Source organism: Triticum urartu, chromosome 3A (assembly GCF_056163025.1).
Source record: "Triticum urartu cultivar PI428250 chromosome 3A, HENAU_Tu73, whole genome shotgun sequence".
In the NCBI taxonomy this organism is placed as follows: Eukaryota; Viridiplantae; Streptophyta; class Magnoliopsida; order Poales; family Poaceae; genus Triticum; species Triticum urartu.
Genome location: NC_141875.1, coordinates 455,353,289 through 455,372,743, shown reverse-complemented (window position 1 = coordinate 455,372,743; position 19,455 = coordinate 455,353,289). Strand labels below are relative to the sequence as shown.

The window sequence follows — 19,455 nt, the reverse complement described above, 5'->3', positions numbered from 1 at the left end:
AAATATGCCCTAGAGGCAATAATAAAGTTCTTATTTATATTTCTTTATATCATGATAAATGTTTATTATTGATGCTAGAATTGTATTAACCGAAAACTTGATACATGTGTGAATACATAGACAAAACGAAGTGTCCCTAGTATGCCTCTACTTGACTAGCTCATTAATCAAAGATGGTTAAGTTTCCTGGCCATAGACATGTGTTTTCATTTGATGAACGAGATCACATCATTAGGAGAATGATGTGATGGACAAGACCCATCCGTTAGCTTATCATAATGATCATTAAGTTTTATTGCTATTGCTTTCTTCATGACTTATACATATTCCTCTAACTATGAGATTATGCAACTCATGAATACTAGAGGAACACCTTGCGTGCTATCAAACGTCACACCATAACTGGGTGATTATAAAGATGCTCTACAGGTGTCTCCGAAGGTGTTTGTTGGGTTGGCATAGATCAAGATTAGGATTTGTCACTCCGAGTATCGGAGAGGTATCTCTGGGCCCTCTCGGTAATGCACATCACTATAAGCCTTGCAAGCAATGTGACTAACGAGTTAGTTACAGAATGATGCATTACGGAACGAGTAAAGAGACTTGCCGGTGACGACATTAAACTAGTGATCTCTACTACACAACCTTCTCCTTGTAGATGTTGTTGGGCCTCCAAGTGCAGAGGTTTGTAGGACAGTAGCAAATTTCCCTCAAGTGGATGACCTAAGGTTTATCAATCCGTGGGAGGCGTAGGATGAAGATGGTCTCTCTCAAACAACCCTGCAACCAAATAACAAAGAGTCTCTTGTGTCCCCAACACACCCAATACAATGGTAAATTGTATAGGTGCACTAGTTCGGTGAAGAGATGTTGATACAAGTGCAATATGGATGGTAGATAAAGGTTTTTGTAATCTAAAAATATAAAAACAGCAAGGTAACTAATGATAAAAGTGAGCACAAACGGTATTGCAACGCGTTGAAACAAGGCCTAGGGTTCATACTTTCACTAGTGCAAGTTCTCTCAACAATAATAACATGATTGGATCATATAACTATCCCTCAACATGCAACAAAGAGTCACTCCAAAGTCACTAATAGTGGAGAACAAACGAAGAGATTATTGTAGGGTACAAAACCACCTCAAAGTTATCCTTTCTGATCGATCTATTCAAGAGTCCGTAGTAAAATAACACGAAGCTATTCTTTCCGTTCAATCTATCATAGAGTTCTTACTAGAATAACACCTTAAGACACAAATCAACCAAAACCCTAATGTCACCTAGATACTCCAATGTCACCTCAAGTATCTGTGGGTATGATTGTACGATATGCATCACACAATCTCAGATTCATCTATTCAACCAACACAAAGAACTTCAAAGAGTGCCCCAAAATTTCTACCGGAGAGTCAAGATGAAAACGTGTGCCAACCCCTATGCATAAGTTCACGAGGTCACGGAACTCGCAAGTTGATCACCAAAACATAATCAAGTGGATCACATGATATCCCATTGTCACCACAGATAAGCACATGCAAGACATACATCAAGTGTTCTCAAATCCTTAAAGACTCAATCCGATAAGATAACTTCAAAGGGAAAACTCAATCCATTACGAGAGAGTAGAGGGGGAGAAACACCATAAGATCCAACTATAATAGCAAAGCTCGCGATACATCAAGATCATTCTGAATCAATAACACGAGAGAGAGAGAGAGAGAGAGAGATCAAACACATAGCTACTGGTACATACCCTCAGCCCGGAGGGTGAACTACTCCCTCCTCATCATGGAGAGCGCCGGGATGATGAAGATGGCCACTGGAGAGGGATTCCCCCCTTCGGCAGGGTGCTGGAACGGGTCTAGATTCGTTTTCGATGGCTACGAAGGCTTCTGGCGGCGGACTCCTGATCTAGATTATTTTTTGGAGGTTTCTGGATTTATAGGAATTTTTGGCGTAGGTCTCACGTCAAGAAGGTGCCCGAGTCGTCCACGAGGTAGGTCCACGCGCCCGGGGGGCGCCCCCACCCTCGTGGACGGCCCGGGACTCTTCTGGCCCAACTCTTTTACTCCGAGGTCTTCTTTTGGTCCATAAAAAATCGTCACAAATTGGCATGTCAATTGGACTCCGTTTGGTATTCCTTTTTGTAAAACTCAAAAACATGGAAAAAAACAGAAACTGACACTGGGCCCTAGGTTAATAGGTTAGTCCCAAAAATCATATAAAATAGCATATAAATGCTTATAAAACATCCAAGGTTGATAATATAATAGCATGGAACAATAAAAAAATTATAGATACATTGGAGACATATCAACTAGGTATGAGGATTCCGACGATCGAATCTCGGGCAAGTAACATACCGATGACAAAGGGAATAACGTATGTTGTTATTGCGGTTTGACCGATAAAGATCTTCATAGAATATGTAGGAACCAATATGAGCATCCAGGTTCCGCTATTGGTTATTGACCGGAGATGTGTCTCGGTCACGTCTACATAGTTCTCGAACCCGTAGGGTCCGCACGCTTAATGTTCGATGAAGATTTGTATTATGTGTTATGTGTTTTGGTGACCAAAGTTTGTTTGGAGTCCCGGATGAGATCACGGACATGACGAGGAGTCTCGAAATGGCCGAGAGGTAAATATTGATATATTGGACGATGATATTCGGACACCGGAATGGTTTTGGAAAGGTTCAGGTATATTTCAGAGTACCAAGGGGTTACCGGAACCCCCCAGGGAAGTATTGGGCCTACGTGGGCCTTAGTGGAGAGAGAGGGGAGCCCGCAAGGGGTGGCCGCCCCCCCCCCCATGGGAGTCCGAATTGGACTAGGGGAGGGGGCGGCGCCCCCCTTTCCCTCTCCCTCTCCTTCCTTTTCCCCTCCGATGAGAAAGGCAAAGGGGGGGGCGAATCCTACTAGGAGTGGAGTCCTAGTAGGACTCACACCCATGGCGCGCCCCTTGGTGGCCGGACTCATCCTCCCCTCCTTTATATACGGGGTAGGGGGCACCCCATAGCACATCAATTGTTCTCTTAGCCGTGTGCGGTGCCCCCTCCATAGTTTACTCCTCCGGTCATAGCGTCGTAGTGCTTAGGCGAAGCCCTGCGCGGATCACATCACCATCACCGTCACCACGCCATCGTGCTGACGGAACTCTCCCTCGACCCTCTGCTGGATCAAAAGTTCGAGGGACGTCATCGAGCTGAACATGTGCTGAACTCGGAGGTGCCGTACATTCGGTACTAGATCGGTTGGATCGTGAAGATGTTCGAGTACATCAACCGCGTTAACCTAACGCTTCTGCTTTTGGTCTATGAGGGCACGTGGACACACTCTTCCCCTCTCGTTTATATGCATCTCCTAGATAGATCTTGCGTGATCGTAGGAATTTTTTTGAAATTGCATGCTACATTCCCCAAGAGATATGTCTAGGAATATGGATATAATTGTTCATGATGTGAAAAATCTTAAATCTAAAATTTTGGCACACAAGCTTGATATTAATGAAACAATTAAATCTCTTTATGTCTCCATAGATGAAAGTAAAGAAAGAGCGCTAGGTTGAGGGCTAAGCGAGAATTCTTAGCAAAAGAGATTCCGCCCGATTTTATCGTACTATAATGATGAAGATACTAAAATGATTGGTGTTACACACATTGAATCTTTGTTTAGTAATATTACACTTGATGAAAAGTGGACCTAAGAAGAGTCAACTTTACCTAGAAGGCGTCCCCATAGTTCGGAGGGTGGAAATCTTAATGAAAAAATTGATAAAAGTGGGTTTGGAGAGGTCAAACTTTAAATAGCAATGTGCCCACTATTTTGGATTTCAAGGATTTTAATTATGATAGTTGTTCTTTAATCGAGTGCATTTCCTTGTTTGAAATCCATGCTAAATTCACCCAATGCTTATGAACAAAATAAGGCTTTTGCTAATCATATTGTAGAAGCGATGATGAAAGCTTTAGAAGAAAAGTTAGAATTGAAGGTTTCAATACCTAGGAAATTATATGATGAGTGGGAAATTACCATTAAAGTTAAAATAAAAAATTATGAGTGTAATGCTTTATGTGATGTGGGTGCTAGCGTTTCCACAATACCAAAATCTCCATGTGATGTGCTAGGTTTTACCAATATGGATGAATGTTCTCTTAATTTGCACTTAGTGGATTCCACTATTAAGAAACCTTTGGGTAGAATAAATGATGTTCTTATTCTTGCGAATAGGAATTATGTGCCCTTTGATTTCATTGTGCTTGATATTTATTGCAATCTGTCTTGTCCCATAATACTTAGTAGGCCTTTCCTACAAACCATAGGTGTTATTATTGATATGAAAGAAGGGAATATAAAATTTCAGTTTATGTTAAAGAAGGGTATGGAACAATTCCGTAGAAAGAGGATTAAGCCCCCATATGAATCTATTATAAGGGCAACCTATGGAATTAAGTTGAAGGATGACAACATTTGAAACTATGCATTACGCCTAGCTAGAGGCATAAAACAATAGTGCTTGTTGGGAGGCAACCCAATAGTTATCTTATTTTTTCTAGTTATTTTTCTATAATTTTGTGTGCACACAATTATCCTACTATTATGATTGTGTTTTTGTGTTTAAATTAATGTTTGTGCCAAGTAAATCCTTTGGGATGATTTGGATGATAGTTGCTTTGATTCTGTGGAAAAACAGAAACTTTTGCGTCTAGTAGCAGAATTGTTAAAATTTGTTGGAGCATGATAAAATTCTGAATTTTTTACACAATATTTTTATATAAATTTTCCACGTTGTCCTAATTTTTAAGAATTTTGGACTTACATAAGTATGATCATTGTTTGAATTATTATAGACTGTTCTATTTTTGACAGATTCTATTTTCGTTGCATTGTTTGCTTGTTTTGATGAATCTATGGATTGTATCGGGTGTATAAGCCATGGTGAAGTTAGAATACAGTAGGTAAAATGCAATAATAAAATATGAATGGGTTTAGAACAATACCTAAAGTAGTGATTTGCTTTGTTATACTAACGGGTCTCACGAAGGTTTTGCTGAGTTTTGTGTGCTGAAGTTTTCAAGTTTTGAGTGAGATCACGATGGATAAAGGAATAAGGAGTGGCAAGAGCCTAAGCTTGGGGATGTCCGAGGCAACCCAAGGTAATATTCAAGGACTCCCAAGCATCTAAGCTTGGGGATGCCCTGGAAGGCATCCCCTCTTCCTTCTACCAATTATGGGTAATATTATTTGGAGCTATATTTTTATTTATCACATGATATGAGTTTTACTTGGAGCGTCATGTATTATATGAGTCTTTGCTTTGTTTGCTTTTTAGGTTGTCATAGTCATCTTTATTGAACACACATTTTTAAGAGGGACACACATTATTCGTGATTTGTTAGAATACTTTATGTGCTTCACTTATATCTTTTGAGCCAGACAGATGCTCTAGTGCTTCATTTATATCTTTTAGAGCACGACAGTAGTTACATTTTAAATAAATAGTTGCACTCTCATGCTTCACTTATATCTTTTTGAGAATTGATAATAGTACTGACAATTAGTGCAACTTATGAATTTGGTCCTAATATGATAGGTATTCAAGAGGGATATAATGAAAAAATCATGTAGATGACTGAGTAGGATAAGTTTGATTCCTTGTAATAGATTTGCGATATAAAGGTGGTACTATGTGGGTTGTGCTAGTGAGTAATTGTGGTTTAGTAAGAATATTGGTATTAAGGTTTGTGATTCCCCATGCACGCATAGTCTCCCGTTATGCTATGAAGTTGGATCATGATGTATTATTGAGTGTATTCCTTTGCGTGAAGGTCGGGAGCATGTGTAGTAGTACTTTACTTTGAGGCTCATAAACTTTAGCAATAAGTATGTGAGTTCTTTATGACTAATGTGAGTTCATGGATCATACACAATCTCACCTTTCCGCAATTTCCTAACCTCTTCGGTACCGTGCATTGCCCTTTCTCACCTTAAGATGTGGTGCAAACTTCACTGGTGCATCCAAACCCCGTGATGTGATATGCTTTAACACACATAAGCCTCCTTATATCTTCCTCAAAGTAGCGTGCATACCTACCTATTATGGTGTTTCCATAGTCATTCCAAAATATATTGCCATGCAACTTCCACCGTTCCATTTTTATGACACAAATCATCATTGTCATATTACTTTGCATGATCACATAGCTGACATAGTATTTGTGGCTCAACCACCGTTATTATTATTTATACATGTTATGCTAGATCATTGCACATCCTGATACACCACCAGAGGCATACATATAGTCTTATGTTATAGTATGGAGTTGTAAGTAAATAAAAGTGTGATGATCATCATATTCATTATTAGAGCATTTTCTCAAGTGAAGAAAAAAAGGCCAAAGAGCCCAACAAAAAAAGAGAGAGAAGAGGGTTGTTTTGGCTCTTGGGAGCATATGCTCCCTAATGAACAGTAAATTCAAAATAAATAGTAAATAAAATTTATAAATTCTAAAATTTTTTTCGTAGATGTTCTTGTTATTGAAACGGGATGACGATGATTCGTCGGTAAAAAAAAGTGTTACCTCCAAACAAAAAATAACTTGTTTTTTTTGCTTAGATCGAAATACTTAAGGTTTCCTCCTAAGAATTTGCAGTTAGCGTTTTGGTGTGACAATGAGCACATCTATTTTTCTTTTTTCTTTTTTTTTATATTTGAAAAAAAAACATTTTTCATGGGCAGGAGCATATGCTCCCAAAAGCCGAATTGGATTTTCGGGATTTACACAGCTAACATTGTTTATGCAAGGGGCTTTGCGAGACATGAACAAACACGAGTGCATCAGCCGAAGTTGAGTTGAACAGGAGTTGTGGAGGAAGAAACCCCACCCGTGATCTGCTCCAGCAACGAGCCCTTCTCTTCTTCAGTCCATGTGCTTTGGTGCGTCACCATCTCCCAGTCCCAGTGCCCCTTATCCAGAGCATGTCCACTCTTGAACATGGCGACACGGCGCAATGCCGTACATACTCCCATGACAAACTTGACTAGGTAAATCTGCCTTTCCGTCCCCTCAAAACCAGCCATTACAAATTCCTTGAGGTGATGCCGCCGAAGCTTTGCGGGCTGCCATGATATCTCATCGCCCGGCTCCTCCATGCAAGGGGCAATGTGAATGTGGAAGATCTCGAGGGAGGGTGCCACCTCAAGGAGAAGACGGGGCCATGACACATCCCAGGACGAAGGCACATCGGCGACCAGCAGCCGCCTGAGGTACAGTAATGACGACGGGGAGCTAGACGGCTCGACCCATCTGTCAGGTCCGGTGAAGCGGATAATCATGTCGCTTATATCCGGGGTGCATTCAAGAAACAAATCCAGTTCTAGGTGCCGCGCAAAGTATTGGCGCAATCCGTCCAATCTGACACCGATGTTACATGCGAGGTTCCATCGCCTGAGGCAGGGGAATGAAGTTGATTCGAAGTGCACTCCGGTCTCGATCGAGGCTAGGCTCTCGAGTTTGGGAAGTGCCCTGAGGCACATCGAGAATTTGCACTCGTGGACGACGAGCTCTCCGATCTCTGAGCTGGGGGCATCCACCACCACCACGACCTTGTCCTGAGTGCAACTGCAGGAGTGGAGGTGCAGCACGAGTAGCCGCGTGCACGAGGTGAAGATGCCCTCGTAGGCTGCCCCGGACAACTCCGGTATGTCTTGCAGGACGAGCGTAGAGAGCGCGCTGTAGTCGTGCAGCGGCGGGAGCAGGCAACCTCCAAGCTTAAGGCTCCTCAGGGATGAGGAGCGGGGATCTTGGCAGAGGCCATGGCTGGGAAAAGTGTGGACTGTTTGATGCCAGTGAGTTGGCTTAGCAACAGCCTCGAGTTCATTGATCCCCCAAGCATCCATGGCCTTGGAAATTAGCCGGTTCATGCAGGCTGTGTTGTGGCCTTGTGGGTGATGAAGAACTCGAGCCTCAGCCTATCAACTTTCCTGCGAGCTTGGGCGCTGTCGTCGGCGTCCAAGAGGCTATTAACGGATCTGGAGTCTGGACAAGGCGCGCATGGCGCGGCGCTGGTATCTCCTGATGTTAGGCATGAGCTGCTCCTTTATGCCGTCGAGTCTGTACAGTATATAAGTTCCCTTGTGATAAATGTGGCTGTGGAGGAGGACCCATCGGCGGTAGCGCCGCGGCAGTATGTCGCCGACCCTCAAGTCGAGGGCAGGGAGCTCGCGTGGGAGGCGCGCCCAGCGACTGGATAGCAGCCCTGTGCGGAGCGCCGTGCGCGAGTCGACGCGTCGCAGGACGAGGAGGAGCAGATCATCGTGGAGGGCGCTGATCCGGTCGTCACCGCCGGCAGGCCGCCGGAATCGTCCATTCGTCCCGCTTCTGGCCACGAGAGCGCTGCCTCCACCTGCGCGGCGAACCGAGCGTCGAGAGGATGTGGGTGCTGTTGGTCCTGTGGAGAGTAGACGCGTTGGCGCAGGCTCGATTTCAGGATGCGACTCGCGGAAGTACTTTTCCACGATCATTGAGAGCAACTGGCTTGTACTCCTACGTACGTACGCCTTGGGAACAACACGCACGTACAAGTACAATGATCGATGCCGGCGCAGGTGTCAACTTGTCGTCTACTTTCCGATGAGACGCAGCTCACTATCCGGTTGACTACTTTACGGCCGTCAGCACAGCAGACTATACGTAGCTGGAGACGCACCTACGCACAGAGCCTTATAGCTACGCAACCAGGTGTGCAACGAAAACTCTCGCACGCGAGTGTGTTTCGATCTGAGTTATTACAGGGGAGCCACGTAGACGTAGGTATATACCTATTCTGCCTGGTTCTCTCTAAAAAAAAAAACTATTCTGCCTATATACACTTTTTTTTGCGGGGAAATGAGAACTTTATTCAATCATCTCTAGCTCCTGCATGATCAGCCATAACGCTAGTCATGAGAAAATTAGGAGGGGAGTCCATCCAACAGCTCGTAACCCCTAATGTGCAAGCAAACTTGGCACAAAGGTGGGCTGGAGCATTGGTTTTTCTTGAAACAAATTGAATAACAAAAGACTGAAAAGATAAAGCTAGTCCTTCTATCTTCAATAGAACTGGCGCTACCGTCGAGCGCGAAAAAGTGCGAGAAGCCCACAGATCAACTACCTCCTTGCAGTCAACCTCCATAACCACTCGCATGAAGCCTCGGAGATGAGCAAAAAGGACACCATCACGCAGGGCCAAAGCTTCTGCTACCAATGGATCCGTCACTCCAGGATAAGGCTTGCTCCAGGCTGCAAGAAAGGCAGTCGAAGACCGAGCGATCCCTCCTGCACCCCCTTTTCTCTCCTCACTAGAGATACCTGCATCAGTGTTGATCTTAATCCCATCACCCTCAGGTGGTCTCCATCCGTAGCCGGTCACGACTTTGGTGTGCTCCATAGGAAGTTCTAGCACCGCCAAAGCATCCTTGATCGTTCTTATAAACGGTACTGGGTTTGAACTTTCCTTGTCATGTGTTATATTATTTCTGGAAGTCCAAATCGCCCACATGACAGAAACAATTTTTGCCCTATCAGTTTCTTGAAACCTTGAGTCACAAAGTATATCTTTCATCCATGTTTCTGGGTGGAGAGCCGGAAGTTTCACTTGTAACCACTCTCTCGCTCCCCCCGCCCCCAGAACCTCTTTGCATGAGTGCACTTAATCAGCGCATGCATCAAATCCTCGTCCGCAGCTAGGCAGACTTTACATCTAGCTGTGGTGGCTATATGTCTGTGCTGCAGTGTTCGCTCGACAGGAAGGATTCCCCGTAGAACTCGCCAGCAGAACACACGAACTTTAGGTACCACTTGTAGCTTCCACAACCTTGTCCATAACTGTTTTTCTGTCTCTGAAGTACCCGTAGTCGTCCCTTCCTCTAGAGCTAAGTGCTCGTTGCGAGTCATAAGAGCCCAATACGCAGATTTTACAGTATAGACACCCATCTTCTCCCACGCCCATGCCCAGAAGTCCTCACCTCCCCCTTGCCGCAATGGTATGTTCAATATAGCATCGGCATCGGGAGCGATAAAATTCCTCCTGACAATATCCACCTTCCATAACCAAGAGTCACTGTCAATGAGATCGGAGACTGAGTGTAATGTGTCACTTCCAACCTGCATTGATGGCTTCATGGAGAGCTTCCCTTGGATCCAAGTATCATTCCAGATTGACACCGAGGAGCCATCCCCAATGCGTCTGATCAAACCCACTTTGAGCGCCTCCCTCCCTGCTATAATAGCACGCCAGGTAGCCGAGGCGTTCTTTGGTACAGTAGCATGCATGAAGTCCGTGAGAGGGAAATATTTCCCCTTCAACACACGACCACAAAGAGAGTCTGGGCTTGTGATCAGTCTCCATCCGTGCTTACCTAGCATGGCTAAGTTAAACATCTCAAGATTCCGGAAACCCATCCCTCCTTGTACCTTCGGTGATGCGAGTGTTTGCCAATCAACCCAGTGCAACGAGCGCCGGTCGAGAGAACTACTCCACCAATATTTTGCCATACTAGATGAAATCCTCTTGCAGACATTCTTTGTCAGTTTAAAACAGCTCATTGAGAAAGTGGGTATAGCCTGTATGACTGACTTCAAACGAACCTCCCTCGCAGCACAGGAAACAAGTCTCTCTGATCCGCCATTTAATTTACTTCTGATTCGTTCCCCTATATGATCAAACGTCCCACTTGTGGTGCGGCCAACTACTGTCGGAAGACCAAGATATCTCTCATTAAACGCTTCTACAACAATGCCCATCAAATTCTTCATTGCTTGGCGATCTGTGTCAGAGGTGTTTGGACTGAAGAAAATGGAACTCTTCTCTCTGTTCACACACTGACCCGAGCAATCTCCGTAAATTCTGAGAATATCATTCAGACGCCGCGCACTCTGTTGTTTTGCTTGCATGAATATCCAACTGTCATCCGCAAAAAGAAAGTGATTGATCCAAGGTGAATTAAGACTCACCCTTATACCTTTGTCCACATACGGTCTGCCAAAGTTATTGAGCAAAGTGGTAAAACCCTCCGCACATAACAGGAACAGATAAGGCGACGCTGGGTCCCCTTGCCTTAACCCCCTCGAAGAGGAAAAGAACGGTAAAAGCTCCCCATTCACACGGACAACAAACCTGACCGAAGAAACACACTTCACGATGAGTCGAATAAAGGACGTGCTGAAACCAAGACATGCCATAATTGTTTCTATGTAGTGCCATTCAACACGGTCGTACGCTTTCATCATATCTAGTTTCACCGCACACACACTGTTTTTTCCTTTCCTCCTCTTTCTCATCGCATGAACACTCTCATAGGCAATAAGGATGTTATCCGTAATCAGGCGACCTGGTATGAATGCACTTTGTTCTCCTCCTATAATGTCATCCAAAAAGATCCTCAATCTGTTTGCTATACACTTGGCTGCAATTTTGTAGAGTACAGGACAGAGAGAGATCGGTCTATATTGATTAATGCGCTGGGGGTGTCTCACCTTGGGAATAAGCGTGATAGTTGTGTCGTTCATCCCCGCTGGTAACTCGCCCCCATGAAGAAAATCCAACACAGCCTGAATGATGTCATCCTTGATCAAACTCCAATGCCGTTGGAAAAAACCCGCCGTAAATCCATCCACCCCCGGGGCCTTCGATGGTGCCATCTGAAACAATGCCACTATCACCTCCTCTGCTGTGTATGGCCTATCAAGAATTTCATTCATATCAGCCGTCACTCGCTGAGGGACTAAACTTGTCAGCTCATCCATAGGTCGGTGCCCTTGGGAAGTATATAGGTCTTGAAAGAACTCTTGTACCACCGTACAATTTTCCTCCTTCGTCCGACATATGGTGCCATCCTCTCGCACAAGATTGTCAATTTTGTTCATTCTCTTCCGTTGAGCAGCTTGCAGCTGGAAGTATTTCGTGTTTCGGTCTCCCTGCCTCAACCACAACACTCTCGATCGCTGTTTCAAAAATATCTCCTCCTGTCGCAGGGCCTCTCTGAGCTGTTTTGCAACTGATAACTCCTCAACAGAGGGCCCACGCCCTATAGATTGCCCACGTAATTTGTCAAGCCTCGACCGCAGCTTACGAATTTTACGTGCCAGACACCCAAACTCAGCAGCACCCCATTCAGTTAAAGTTGATTGCATTGCAGAAAGTGCTTGAAGAACACCTCCAAGTCCCTGTCGACCCGACCCCTTTTGCCAATTTTCTTTTACGACCTGATCGTAGTCGGCATGACACTGCCACATGTCCTCATAGCGAAACTATTTGTTTGCTCTAGACCGCCCCTCGGCCGCATGTTCACGTAAATCCACTTTAACAAAACAATGATCAGATTCTGTTGTGCTGATGTGCCTAACGTGAGCATATGCAAACATATTAAGAAGCTTCGGATTAACGAAAGCTCTATCAATCCGAGCCTTCACATTTGCATGTCATGGCTGCCCATTATCCCATGTGTATTCTGTTCCTGACCATCCAAGATCCTGCCACATACATTCTTCAGTCACTTCTCTAAATGCCCGCATTTGCCATTCAGGCCGAGCTGCTCGCGAGAAATGCTCCGAACCATACAGAGTTTCATTAAAATCGCCGATACACATCCATGCTGAATGTTGTACCGCGAACAAAGTCCGGAGAAAACGCCAACTCTGATAGCGATCCTCCACCTTTGGTGCACCGTAGAAACCGGTGAACCTCCACTTTTCTGATCTTCCTTCCACCTTCCGCACTTCCACATCGATGTGGGCAGAACTATAATTCTTTAGCTCGACTGTAATGTCAGCCGACCAAAACAGACCAATACCTCCACTCAATCCTCTGCTATCCACAGCAAAACACCCCGCAAAGCCTAACTGATTTTGCAACTCTTCGACTCTCTTTGCTGAGATTTTTGTCTCCATAACAAACAGGAGACAGGGCACTTCCTGCTTCACTACACTGCGAAGCTCTCGAACTGTCCATGGGTTCCCAAGCCCTCGACAGTTCCAGCTTAGACAACTCATTGCGAGTGGCAGGGCTGCATCGCAGCCTCTGCCATGCTGCCGGAATTCACCAGCGTAGGTTTCTTTTTCTTCGGTTCCCGTGGCTCCTCTCCATCATTTTCCTGGCTCGGATCTTTTCCAGAGGACCCAAGAACTACACCTTCACCATTAGCCGCAAATGGTTCATTTGTCAGAAGTGGCGTTTCCACCCTCCTGTAAACCTGCTGATTAGTGTTCGGCCCCCCCTTGCGCTTGTACTGCTCGCGTTGTTTGATTGGGGAGGTGACCTCTGCATCCTTCTCTGCAGCAGTACTAGAGTTCCTCGTCTCAGCTTTATTACCCGAAAAACCCTGATGCTCCTTTGACGAGCCATCACCCGAGTACGCCCTCTTCCATTCATCCATCGGCCTCAAGTTTTTCCCAAATGGTAAATCTCCATTGGCATCCCTAGTCCCCGGTGTCGGACAGTACAGATCTGAGTGGCCAAAGCGGCCACACGAAAAACAGAAATGTGATACATTCTCGTATTGGATATCATACAAGTCTGAACATTTTCTACGAGCTGACTCAATCGGTATCCACCTCCTGAGAGGCTCACTCACGTCAATATACCTATATACGCGACCGACTCGGTTCAGGCTGCAAGTCCGTACTGGACTGGGTTACTTAATCGTGATTATCCTAGATCGCCGGAGCAATCTGTACGTGCAAAGCTAGCTAGGTTTGATGCAATGGATCGACTAGCAACGCATCCCCACACACACACCAAAGCAATCTACGGGCAAAGGCACATGACGTGCCTTTTTCTTGCTACTAGAAAATGCTCACATATGAACATATCATCGTGTACACTGGATGTCAAGGCGATGCACCGCACGCCGAACAAAACCTGTCCGGAAACGCCGGTAAGCAAGCAATCTGGCAGGTGTTTTTTTTTTTAAGAAATCATTTGGCAGGTGTTTTTGAGGACTCGAAACGCCACGCACCTGGGAGGAGCCCCGTCGGACAGTGAGCCAGAACCTTGCCACGTCGAGAAGTTGAGCCTGAAGGGCGAGACACATCCTTTTAGTGGAGAAATGCACAAGTGCAGTGTAGGTCTGCAACCGACGCAAATTGACCACTGTCATGTCGGCACACAACATAGTTTATCCTGTTGAACGACCAAAATTTAGGCAACATCCGTATATCAAAGGGAGAGTCGCGGAAAATTTTTTTGCAAAAAAAGGGGGAATTGCGGGAGGCATTGAGGCAAACTCCTGAAAATACTACTCCCTCCGTTCCGAATTATTTGTCTTAGATTTGTCTAGATACGAACATATCTAGCACTAAAATGAGTCTAAATACATCCGTATTTAGACAAATCCAAAACAAGTAATTTAGAACAGAGGAAGTATTAAACATGATGTGTGTGCGCACGATTACTACTAGTTGGGGGAAAGAGAGTTGTTGGACGAAAGTGCCCTCAATGAAATTAAATATGAAGTAGTAAAAATCAGATTTTTTTTTAAACAAACATTGACAAATTCTCAACATGCGTGCAAATTTTCATGAAGAAACTACATTTCAAAATGCTTTTGTGCAAAAAACAAAATTGATGCTCCAAAATCATTTCGAAAACAGATTTTTTAGAGCATGATTTTTTTTACAAAAGCATTTCCGAATGTTTTTTCTTCATGAAAATTTGCACACATGTTGGGGCACGAGTGGATTGACAATAGTTACTCGACGATGCCTTCATCAAGGTAACGGCGCAGAACGCCGCCATCGCTTATCGTTGGCTCGGTTTCACCGGCAACCATGTCTCCCCGACTCGCAGCCGGAACTAGATGACGGATCTCGGGATTCGATCACCCAGTCTCAGGCCAACTACCTCAGACGGAAGATATGACCACCACCGCTGGCTGCAATGGCCAGAACAGATCTGACCGGAGGTGCCGCCAAGCAGCCCACCAGGCCCTCCACGCCATTGCCAATCCGAAGCCGGATGACGTGCCGCCGACCGTGACCGGGCTGCCCGATGTGCCGCAGTCGCCGTAGCTCGTGGCAGAACCAGCCACGGCCATCGCCGGATCTACCGCGCCTCCACACGCGTAAGGGCTCCGTACCACCCGTGAGACACTGGAGAGAGGAGGATCCCCGCAACGCCGTCGGCCCCGCGCGCATCCCAGCGGCGTTCTCCGGCGGTGACGGGGTGAGGGAAGGAGGAGTCGGCCCCAACGGCAGCTAGGGTTGGGGAACCGTCCGAGTCGCCCGAGCGGGGGCGGCGCGGGGGTCGGGTGCGTCAGTAAGGATCACCTTGCAACGACAAGGTCACTTATGTCCGCTGTTGCCTGTCACTTATGTCTGCTGTCACTTATGTCGGGTGCGTCGGTAAGGATCACCTTGCACTTTTTTGGGCAACTCACGCTATACCAGAAATTTGGGGGGGCACTTTTATGCGTTCCACTATTTGGTTTGGTCTTGGGGGGGGGGCTGTCGCGCCAGGCAAGCAACCAGACAGCGGTGCCCCATGCGCAGCGCGCGACATTCCGTTTGGTGCATGGCCTCAGGATCCTGGGACGGAAGGAGAAGATGACAGCGGCTGCGGCTGAGGCGCTCATCCGCCGTTTCGACGAGCCTCTGACGGACGACGACATAGCTGCGATCGCAAGGCTGACCCGCTTGGACGCCCAGGCTCTCAAGGCCGCTGTCGGCATGCTTGGCGCTGATGGAGAGGCCTCTGGCCGCCCGGTCTCCCCATGTTAGATCATCACCGTAGTCGACGACGACCAGCCTCGGGCTGGGTGAAGTTAGGATGTAGTTTGTCGGCCTTAAGGCTCGCGAGTTGTAACAGTAGTTGGGCATGGCTGCTAGTTGTTTGCCAGCGGGGTTTTGGGCCTATTGGTGGCCGCTGGCAACCCCCGGATGGTAGGTTTGTGTACTCGTGGTTTCTTTCAGTAAAAGAAGTCGTCGTCGTCCATCCCTGGCTCGCGCCTAGGGCCAGCCTCCCGTGGATGATTCATGTTTCTGATGAGTAGCATGGCTAGCCCGATCATGAGCTGGAACGTCCGGGGCCTAAACAACCCAGCCCGGCGTGCTGTAGTTCAGGACACGGCAAACGCGCACCGCCTAGCCATTCTCTGCATCCAGGAGACCAAAGTTGAGGAGTGGACGGCAGCGATCGCTAGAGAAGTAGGAGGGCAAAGGCTCGACGACTGCATCGTCCTGCCAGCTAATGGCACAAGAGGAGGCGCTGCTATTTTCTGGGATTCGACCTTGGCCAGAGTCCAATCCCATATGATCGGCGAGTTCTCCATCACAGCCAAGGTCACAGTTCTCTCCACGGGAGCTAGTTTTTGGTTGACGACGGTCTATGACCCATCTGAGAGCGCGCGAAAGGACTCCTTTCTGGCTGAACTACTGCAAGCCGCCCCTCCCCATGGAGAGCCCTGGCTCCTAAATGGAGATTTTAACATCATCTACGAGGCCCGTGACAAAAACAATAGCAACATAAATAGGAGGATCATGGGTAGGTTTAGGGCGGCAATCGACGCCGGCGGCCTGCGAGAGATCAAATGCAAAAATAGGCATTTCACTTGGAGTAGCGAGTGCCAAGACCCAACTCTTGCGAGCATAGATAAATTTTTCTACACAATGGAGTGGGAGACCATGTTCCCTGATTTCATGCTACACGCGGCGTCCACCTCATGCTCGGATCACTGCCCGCTGCTCCTGGCTGCTGCTACTGCCCTTAGGATGGCGCCCCGGTTCCGTTTCGAATCGTTCTGGCCAAGGTTCCCGCGCTTCCACGAGACGGTGCAGCGAGCATGGCAACGGCCAGCCCCAGCGGCCTGCGCGTTCGATCGCCTGAACATCAAAACGCACCGGGTAGCTAGGGACCTCAAAATTTGGAGTAGATCGTTGTTTAGCGATGCTAAAATGCAACTGCAACTGGCTACACTGGTAGTGCTACGGCTGGATATAGCGCAAGAGCGCCGGCCGCTCATGCAGGGTGAGTTTCACCTTAGAAAGCTTCTGAAGCTGCGAATTCTTCGGCTGGCAGCGGTGGAAAGGGCCCAAAAACGCCAGGCGTCTAGGATAACATGGCTGCGGGCAGGGGACGCCCAAGCAGCCTTCTTTCAGGCCAAGATCAATGCCAGGCGCAGGAAAATTTTCATTCACTCGCTGCACGGACCGACTGGGGTGGCCACCTCCGACGATGAAAAAGAGGAAATCGTCCATAGTCACTTCGCTGGATCATTAGGGACTAGACAGGACCGAGCTAGCACTATTGACTGGAGCTCATCGACATGCCAAGGGTCCAAGGTGGCGGCCTAGACAATCCGTTCACTGAGCAGGAAGTGTGGCAGGCAATCAAGCAATCGCCGGCGGAGAAATCTCCTGGCCCGGATGGCTTCTCCGGGGTTTTCTTCAGAAGCTGCTGGACAACCATAAAAGGGGACGTGATGGACGTTTTTCATCAGTTCTACCACTTAGCCGGGGAAAATTTCCAAACGCTCAACACAGCTGTTGTAGTTCTTCTTCCCAAGAAAGATGGTGCTGCTACAATCAACGACTACAGACCGATTAGCCTAATTCACTCTGTTGCAAAACTGATCTCCAAAGTGCTCTCGCTCCGCCTTGCAACGGTGATTCAAAGCTTCATTTCCCCGGCGCAGACGACTTTCCTCAGAACCAAATGCATACATGATAGCTACCTCTACGTGCAAAATTGTGTCAAGTCCCTCCACGCTAAGAAGACCCCGGCCCTGCTACTCAAATTAGATATCTCCAAGGCTTTTGATAATGTCTCGTGGGATTATCTGCTCGAGCTGCTCCAACAGTTAGGTTTTAGCGCAAGGTGGCGCGACTGGATTGCCCTCCTTCTCTCCACCTCCTCATCGGCCTTCCTACTCAATGGCGTCGCCGGGCAGAAGATAGTGCACAGAAAGAGACTGCGGCAGGGCGAGCCCCTCTCGCCGCTCCTTTTCATCCTAGCCATTGACCCCCTTTATAGAGTACTCAAAGCAGCGGTGGAACAAGACTTGATCGCCCCTCTGCCAGGCCGTGAGATCAAACTTAGAGTTAGTCTTTATGCGGACGATGCAGTAATCTTCGCAAACCCGGACCAGCATGAAGTGCAAACCATTATGGAGATACTAACTGAATTTGGAAACGCCACTGGCCTGCATATCAACCCGGCCAAATCAACAGTGACACCGATTAGATGTGAACACATTGATCTCTCCGAGATCCTTGGGAGTTTTGGTGGTTCCATCACCTATTTCCCCATTAGATATCTAGGACTCCCGGTGATGGCGACACAGCTTAAATTAATGCACCTGCAGTTCCTCATCGATAGGATCAGAGCTCGGTTAGCCGGCTGGAAGGGCCGCCTTCTCCCCCAGGCCAGCAGAAGAGTGCTGGTCCGCAGTGTCCTCAGTGCCATGCCTGTTGGAAATATGCCCTAGAGGCAATAATAAAAGGATTATTATTATATTTCCTTGTTCATGATAATTGTCTTTTATTCATGCTATAATTGTGTTATCCGAAAATCGTAATACATGTGTGAATACATAGACACCAACATGTCCCTAGTAAGCCTCTAGTTGACTAGCTCGTTGATCAACAGATAGTCATGGTTTCCTGACTATGGACATTGGATGTCATTGATAACGAGATCACATCATTAGGAGAATGATGTGATGGACAAGACCCAATCCTAAACATAGCACAAGATCGTACAGTTCGTTTGCTAGAGTTTTTCCAATGCCAAGTATCTTTTCCTTAGACCATGAGATCGTGTAACTCCCGGATACCGTAGGAGTGCTTTGGGTGTACCAAACGTCACAACGTAACTGGGTGACTATAAAGGTATACTACGGGTATCTCCGAAAGTGTCTATTGGGTTGACACGGATCAAGACTGGGATTTGTCACTCCGTATGACGGAGAGGTATCTCTAGGCCCACTCGGTAATGCATCATCACAATGAGCTCAAAGTGACCAAGTGTCTGGTCACGGGATCATGCATTACGGTACGAGTAAAGTGACTTGACGATAACGAGATTGAACGAGGTATTGGGATACCGACGATCGAATCTCGAGCAAGTAACATACCGATTGACAAAAGGAATTGTATACAGGGTTGCTTGAATCCTCGACATCGTGGTTCATCCGATGAGATCATCGAGGAGCATGTGGGAGCCAACATGGGTATCCAGATCCCGCTGTTGGTTATTGACCGGAGAGCCATCTCGGTCATGTCTACATGTCTCCCGAACCCGTAGGGTCTACACACTTAAGGTTCGGTGACGCTAGGGTTGTAGAGATATGAATATGCAGTAACCCGAAAGTTGTTCGGAGTCCCGGATGAGATCCCGGACATCACGAGGAGTTCCGAAATGGTCCGGAGGTGAAGAATTATATATAGGAAGTGCAGTTTCGGCCATCGGGAGAGTTTT

General features: G+C 46.8%; 1 protein-coding gene and 1 pseudogene across 2 annotated transcripts; one reads left to right on the top strand and one right to left on the bottom strand.

Moving 5' to 3' along the window:
* Positions 1-270: 270 nt before the first annotated feature.
* LOC147980055 (uncharacterized) lies at positions 271-18,473 on the bottom strand (annotated as a pseudogene). Its single transcript, XR_015619086.1, has 2 exons — positions 14,000-18,473; positions 271-13,902 (listed from the first exon to the last, which is right to left on the bottom strand). The product of XR_015619086.1 is annotated as an uncharacterized LOC147980055 (transcript).
* On the top strand, positions 16,047-17,330 carry LOC147980056 (uncharacterized). The gene has a single exon (XM_087515456.1). The coding sequence runs from the start codon at positions 16,047-16,049 to the stop codon at positions 17,328-17,330; it is 1,284 nt and encodes a 427-aa protein (XP_087371582.1).
* Positions 18,474-19,455: the final 982 nt, after the last annotated feature.